The sequence below is a fragment of the Vigna radiata genome, unplaced genomic scaffold (genome assembly GCF_000741045.1).
Source record: "Vigna radiata var. radiata cultivar VC1973A unplaced genomic scaffold, Vradiata_ver6 scaffold_735, whole genome shotgun sequence".
Lineage (NCBI taxonomy): Eukaryota > Viridiplantae > Streptophyta > Magnoliopsida > Fabales > Fabaceae > Vigna > Vigna radiata.
In genome coordinates this window covers 1-7,376 of record NW_014542942.1, presented here as the reverse complement: position 1 = coordinate 7,376, position 7,376 = coordinate 1, and the positions used below count along the sequence as shown (strand labels likewise).

At 27.8% G+C, this 7,376-nt stretch overlaps 1 protein-coding gene across 1 annotated transcript; it reads right to left on the bottom strand.

The window, feature by feature from the left end:
• Positions 1–211: 211 nt before the first annotated feature.
• Positions 212–3,489, bottom strand: LOC106752903. The gene is made up of 4 exons (XM_014634690.2): positions 3,441–3,489; positions 1,787–1,874; positions 1,242–1,526; positions 212–836 (listed from the first exon to the last, which is right to left on the bottom strand). The coding sequence occupies exons 1-4, from the start codon at positions 3,461–3,463 to the stop codon at positions 726–728; spliced, it is 507 nt and encodes a 168-aa protein (XP_014490176.2). The 5' UTR covers positions 3,464–3,489; the 3' UTR covers positions 212–725.
• Between the last annotated feature and the right edge of the window lie 3,887 nt (positions 3,490–7,376).

The following is a 7,376-nucleotide window of genomic DNA, read 5'->3' as shown; positions in this document are numbered from 1 at the left end:
AAAGATAATAGAAAGATTGGGTAGATTTTCAAGAGAAACATCCTTCAATTCATGAAAGGTGAGTTTCTCTCTCATTCCTTCCTCTTCTTCTTCTTCTGTAGTGATAATAATTGTATCCAACACTTCACAATCACAAATTTCCAGAGTTGTTAGTTTTAGAGGAACTTGTAGCATGGTAAGAGACTTACATTGCTTCACTTGTAGGATTTTTAGGTTTTGGTAGAACTTGAAAACTTGTTTGTTAACAATGGAAGTTAACTTTGGAAGATGAATCAAAGCTAATTCACAGAGTTGTTGTAAAAGGTGTGTGGAATAAGATATTTGTTGATGAATATTAAATATTGTTTTCAATTTCCTACACTGACTCACAACAAGTTTTTTCAAGTTCCTCAACTCTTCTAATGTCTCAGAATAAATGACACAAACCAAGTTATCATAATTGTCAAACACAATCTCATTCAATTCAAAGAAAGACTTTCCATCAGTGGTAAGGGTTTCATGTGAATCGCCAGAGCTAGTATTGAATTTTTTCAATAATGGACATGTTTCTATCATCAAAGATTTGAGACTTGGGAATTCTAAATGACCATCATAGATATGTGTCAAATATGGGAGAGACTTAAACTCCAATTTGCTCAGTGATGGAAAGTTAGTTCTTGGACCACCTTCATAATAATATTGATCATCCCTAAAAACAGTATGTAAGTATTCACATTTTTGTATAATTAATTCCTTAAGTTGGTGAAGCTTCTCCGCTGGATACCGATGAAATATATATTCGAGAGAGGAAACACGTATGATGTGTAAAATTTGTAGGTTTCCAAGGTCAAGAAATTCTGGATTGTCATGAAACCAAATATACGTTAAGTTGACTTTTATTAATTTTAGTTCCTTTAGCTGTGTGAAAATTTTGCCATATTCAGTCCCTTTTTCAGAACAAAAACAATGTAGTGAGCAGTCTTGAATGTTGATAACTTGGAGTTTGTGTGACCTCCTTGATAATATATTAAGAAAATGCTCCAACCTTTGTCCATTACAGTTATTTACTTGAAGAATTTGAAGGTTGGTGAAATGGGAACTTTGAAGATTATTTAATATCTCTTTTAACTCTCGATTGTTAGATATAGTGTAATTAGTAATGAGTGAGAGTTTGTCATCCTGCATTCATTTTTTGAGAATTCATCATATCAGACTAAAAAAAATATGTTGCGATATATATCATATCAGAGAAAAGAACTAACCGATAATTCAAAAAGATATGGAAGCTTGGTGTGAGGGTCAATTTGCTCTTCATTTTCTGTTATTAGAATCGATTTTAACTCTGATTCTTTTATCATTCCCAAACCAAACTTCTTCACTTTGGGACAGTCCTTCAAAACCACATTGTCTAAGGATGACCATTTAAGAGTGTCTCCTAAGGAAAAGCTTCTTAAATTTGGTAAATCTTGAAGATGCACTTTCTTCATTTCACATAATTCAACTGTTATTGCAGCTCTTTCTTCCTCAAGAAGATCCACACTTTTCGACTGTCCATAAATATTAAAACTTTAAATGATTAAAACAATTTCAAATATTAAAACTTTATTCACTTTTGTGTTTCTGTGGAACAGTATATCAAAATTGTTACACTGTCTACGTAAATACTACAGTAGTTATATTTAAATAAATAAAAAAAATACTTTGATAACTAATACAATCACATAATAATTATGTTATAATAATAATACAATAATATATATTATGTGTAGTAATCTGTGAGCTTGCTTAGCTAATGACAAATTCTCACATTTATATTATATGCGGCCTCCCAGTCCCAGCCCATATTTTTCAGTGCAACATATCTCCTCCAAACATCATTTTCTTCTTCCTCCCATCTTCAAATCAAAGAATAAAAATTTAATTAGTAATTTAACTTTTATTATTTTTGTAAATATTGAAAGGAAAAATAAACCTTTAGAATTCTAATAATTTAATTAATATTCAACAATAATTAAGAGAAAAAAATAAAAATTTATATAGCAAAAAGAAATAAATTATTTGAATGAAACGAAACCTAATATCTAGAATAGATGAAAATAAGTCTTCATCCTCTCTTCAAACTAATAAAAATTTAATTAATAATTTTATTTTTATATTTAAGATTTTATTTATTTTAGATTTTATATTTTTTTTAAATTACTTTTTTTAAAAAAAGAAAAACTCTTTATCTCCCAAGTGATGACATTAATATCAAGAAGTCTCACGTATTAAAATTTAAAATTATTTTCTATCTTAAAAGTTATATCATATCAAAATAAAGAAAAAAAGTTATAAAATAAAAAAAAATATTTAAATTTTAATACATAACATTTTTTAAATAACATTAACACTAATTTAATAAAAAAATCAAATTAAATATTAAAAAAATAAATTAAATAATTTTTTTTTAAAAGTAATAGTATTATTATGAATTCTATTCAAATAATCTATTTATTTTATCAAAAAGATATCATATATATACTAGAAGAAATATACTTTCATATATGTGTCTATTTTTATATTATGATATAAGAAATAAAAACGGAATTATTAAAGTAAATAATTTTTATGATTTTATTGTTCTAGTTAACTAAATTTGAAAAGACAATTATAAAATCTAAATGATAAAATTTGTTTAAAAAAGGTAATGAAGAAGATAACTACCTAAATTAATTTGCCCGTAATACACTTGTTCACATATATTAATATTTTTATTACATTAAAATAATATAATTTTTAAAATACATATAAGTTTATGAATTTTATACTTTTATTATTTCTATGAATAATTAATTGAAAATAGTACTAAATAATATATTTAATTTTGTAAAACTAATATTAAAAATTTATGTAAAACATTTTTAAAGGGAATATTTATTTAATTATTTTAAAATAAAGAAAGATTATTCATTTTTTTATTAAGTGAATAAATTATTTTTTATTTGTTAAAAAGTAAACTCGTCTAATTAAAATATAATATTAAAGAAAATTATCAAATAGTGTATCTCCTTATTTAGTAATGCATATTAATGATATCAATTTTATACAATAATAATTAAAATAAAAAAGTATTATTAAATTTATAAAAATATGATCATGAATTATTATTTTTATGATTTTACTGTGGATAGTTTTTCCTTTATCGTGAATAGTTAATTAAGTTTTAAAAATAGTTCCAAAACCTAGAAGTTGAACGTGACTAAAAGAAAAGAATCTTTATTTAATACTTATCTCATATTGATTGAAAATTTTAATTATATTTTCATTGTTAGCAGGGAAAATGAGGATTGTAATAAATATAATAACAAGGGGATAAAGAAGTTATCACCGGAGAAATAAAATACAAATTGAAATAAATCATTTATATGAAAGATGATAATTTTAAAATTGCAAAGTTTAGAAATATCAAATGCTATAATTACCCGTCGAGTATGTAGAACACCATTTTGTTTGCTTTTGAACTGCGGAAGAAGTATAAAGAGAGAGATATGTAAGAAGAAAAATGAAGATGTATTTAAGAACAAAAGCTTGTATTCTTTTCTTTCAATGTTAATGTTCCTCTCATCTCCCTTTTAGTAATTCCTAACTTAAATCCAACACCAGAATAACAATCTCACAAACTCTAACTTGTAGAAAAACCTAATGTGAGTGTTCCACACAAAACGTAAGGCATTATGCACCACTTTAAGATATTATGTTTATACCATGTAAAGATGAACCCACATTAGAGAAGTAGTATAGACTGGTAAAAAAAGCAAAGAACAAAAGATTAAGCTATTATGTTTCGAGTCTCTGATAAAATTGAATCAAATAAAAAAATTTCGTAAACAGCGTTTAAAATGGTCTTTGGTGACATGCTGAAAATATTGTTTAAATTAACGTGACATTAAAAACATGTATGAAATATATTTTATATTAAAAAGTGGGATACAAATTTAATTCATCTTTTACTTTCTCTCTTCTGTGTCTTCACAAGCCATCTCTTTTCTTCTCCTCTTAAATTCACTTTCAATCTTCATCTATCCTAGAATTTAACCGCACCTTATTGTAATATAAGAGCTAAAGAGTGTTTTAAATCAAAGATTTAGATCAATAAAAAGAACAAGACAAAGAATTTCAATTATAACAAATCTACGTCCAATTTTTCTAACAACCTAAGCTAATAATTTTACTAAAGATTCAAAGTTTCAAATTACAAGAACGGTTAAATAATTCTAAACTCTACATCTAAACCAATTCTTGAAAAAAAAAAAAAAACCCTTCAAGAAATATAAGAAATATAGGAGATACTATACACAATCATCACATACTACACCATATAGGTGAATTATAATACAAAGAATGGAAATTAAAACAAAGATATAAGAAAGATATTAATTGACTCAAAATATTAAAATTAAAATCCATAATCAAGAGAAAAACCCTTCAATAGCTAATCATCTTAAATCAAAATGATTTTTGCCACCCTTGTTGGGGAGATTCGACACACACAGATAGCCCTCACGGGTTTGCTTTTGTACCATTCCAAAATGCCTCTTATCATTGGAGGTATCTATGTGTATTTAAACCCTTGACCAACCCTTTTTTACTCGATGTGGGACTTTGTTTGCACTCCAAGTGTGAGTCTAAGTCCCACACTGGATAAAAATGAGAAAGTAGAGTGGTTTATAAGTGGGAAGACCCATTAACCCATTGCTTTAAGGTTTTGGGTAAAGAGTGGTGTCAGTCTCTTATAAGATTGGGCTCACATCTCATTGCTCATTGACTCCCCGATTGGAAACCTCCCCTTGTTACTCCAACAACCCTTAGATCTCTCTCACTCAAGTATTAATTTTTTTTTTTTTAAATATCAAAGTGTTTCATTAAAGTAAGAGAATATGTAAAATTTAAAGAAAAGCAAGGCAACTATTAATATTAATTGATTATATCAGTGATTTAATTAATTAATGTTTTTTGCAAAACTTAGAAAATGATATCAGTTTATATTAATCGATTATGTTAATAGTTTAATCAATTAATATGTCTTAGTCACTTTTTCTAAATCTTTATTATATTAATAGACTATTTTGTAAAGTAATTGATTAATATAGAGAATGATTTTGGCTCTAAGTTGCATTCACTTAATCAACTAATATTTTACTTAATCAATTAATATATCCGTTGTTATAGTTTTTATTTCTAACTTGATTAAATGTGTGCCAAATCTTATACTAAATGATTAATTTTGAGTTAAAAAGGATTAAGGAGATTTTTCTTGGCTGTAAAATTGTTCTAAAACACACACTAAGTTTACTACTTAGACATCATTACTTATCATATGGACATTGTAACACCCCGACAACTTCCCGGAAGGTCACCCATCCCAAAATTTCTCCAGGCTAAGCACGCTTAACCATGAAGTTCTTATGGGCTAGGCTTCTGAAAAGTAAATGCATTTTGGTGATATGGGTAGCCAAATCAATTCCTTTAAGCTATCCTTCAACTTGTATAGTCCCATACCTATACAGTCTCCAGATCCCTCTCATTCCGGTGTATGTTCGATTTGTTTATGTGCCCCTTCCACTTGAAGCCTGCCAGGAGCCGCTCCTTGTCCATGTCCCCTGCACCATGCTTCTTGCACCGGCGATCACTCCCCGCCCTCGTCAGTGCCCGGGCGTCACATGATAAAAAAACATAACAACAATGCTCTTTTCTTTCACAAAGTAACATCTAATGTGGGTAAGAGTGTTTCTTGGTCTACGAAATTTAGCTATGAGGGAAAGGTATTCTTAAGTTAAAAAAAAAATAGTAAAAGATAAAATACTAGTGATTCACGTTTTCGATGATAATGATAAGGTTGTGGTAATAGTAGGGATGACAACGGGTCAGGTTAGGCATGGATAGTGTTTATCCACAACCTGGCCTACATGTAAAAATCATATTTGTTACCTGTCCTGCTACCTGCTGTATACCCGCATAAAAAAAATCCGCGAATTTCTTTTAACTCGTGGATACACATTGGATACTCGTTTTCCAACAAGCCCAAATTTTGGCCCAAGAGTCCATTATCCTTTCTTATCAAGAATCATAACTCACAAACCCTAGTTTTGAAGCAATTGTCTCCTCTTCCAACAGCTCCACTAGTGGAAAATGTGGAAAAGAACACGGGTCACATGTCTCGTGTAAGACCCATGAAAAATATCTATTTTAATAAATAGTAGTAAATTTTAGCATTATCATTAATAATAATAATGAATAGAAAATATAATTAAGGTTAGAAAATTTTAACTTTATGATAGAAAATTATAATAATTTCTGAAGAGGGGTTTTGAGAACCTATTTTAGAAGGTTTTATTAAAAAAAAAAAATTGAAAGTGAATAGTGAATAGTAAAAAATGAATAGTAAAAACATGAAGAAAAATAATAGTAAATAAGTAAATAAATAAATAAGTCCAATATTATGAAATTTCCTTAAGTAATAAGGAAAGGTTGGTAAGTGGTGGTTGGAAGTAAGAAGTTAATTTAATAAAATAATATTAAAATAATATTAGTAAAAAGTAAATTTTTTTATACTATAAATGGCCATATTATGAATAAATAAATAAATCCAATATTATGAAACTTCCTTAAGTAATAAGGAAAGGTTGGTAAGTGGTGGTTGGAAGTAAGAAGTTAATTTAATAAAATAATATTAAAAAATTAGTAAATAGTAAATTTTTTTACTATAAATAATCATGGGAGGGGAGCTCATTCTACAAAAAGAATCAAGTGAGAAATCTTGAGAAAGAATATAGAGAAGAAAGAGTTAGGAAGAAAATTTTGGAAGAGTAGTGGTTCTGGAAGATTTTCGGGAGAACAACCTCGGGGTAGGAAACTAAGTCTGGAAAAGAGGTAAGGAGAGCTAACCTTTCTAAGTTTTTAAAATTATAAAATATTATTTTTTTTACTATTTATGTCTTGAAATTTTGTGTGCAATTATTGTTAATGAAAAACCTATGTGCTTGTTGTATAACTATTTGATTTTCTGTGATAATGTTATATGTTGTTGTTTTGAATCTGTGAATAAGAAATTTGTTAAGAATAAGTTGAGGAACACTTTGGCTAAGGAAAGACTTGGTACTTAAGTTGTCCATTGTGACGCACCTCTCTTTCCTGGAAGTCTACTCAATGAGTTTTTAACCAAATTCTTATCAGGCAGATAATGTAAAGTTAAATTATTGTGTGATATATTCAATTTGTTTAATCAAGAACCTATAGAACGCACACAGTACACACACCCAACATACAACTCAGAACTGTATAACCTTTGTATATTGCCAAACAATGATGAATACAAGATACCTAGAGAGCTTAACCTCTCCCCAAAGAACTCCAAGAGT

What these genes read in the sequence shown, in the direction of transcription:
- LOC106752903 (XM_014634690.2), bottom strand. Translation starts at nt 3,463, where the DNA reads ATGGTGTTCTACATACTCGACGG. An exon ending in GTGTTCTACATACTCGACGG is followed by an intron (nt 1,875 to 3,440) that starts GTAATTATAGCA and finishes TTTGATTTGAAG; the next exon opens with ATGGGAGGAAGAAGAAAATG. An exon ending in AGGCCGCATATAATATAAAT is followed by an intron (nt 1,527 to 1,786) that starts GTGAGAATTTGT and finishes ATTTATGGACAG; the next exon opens with TCGAAAAGTGTGGATCTTCT.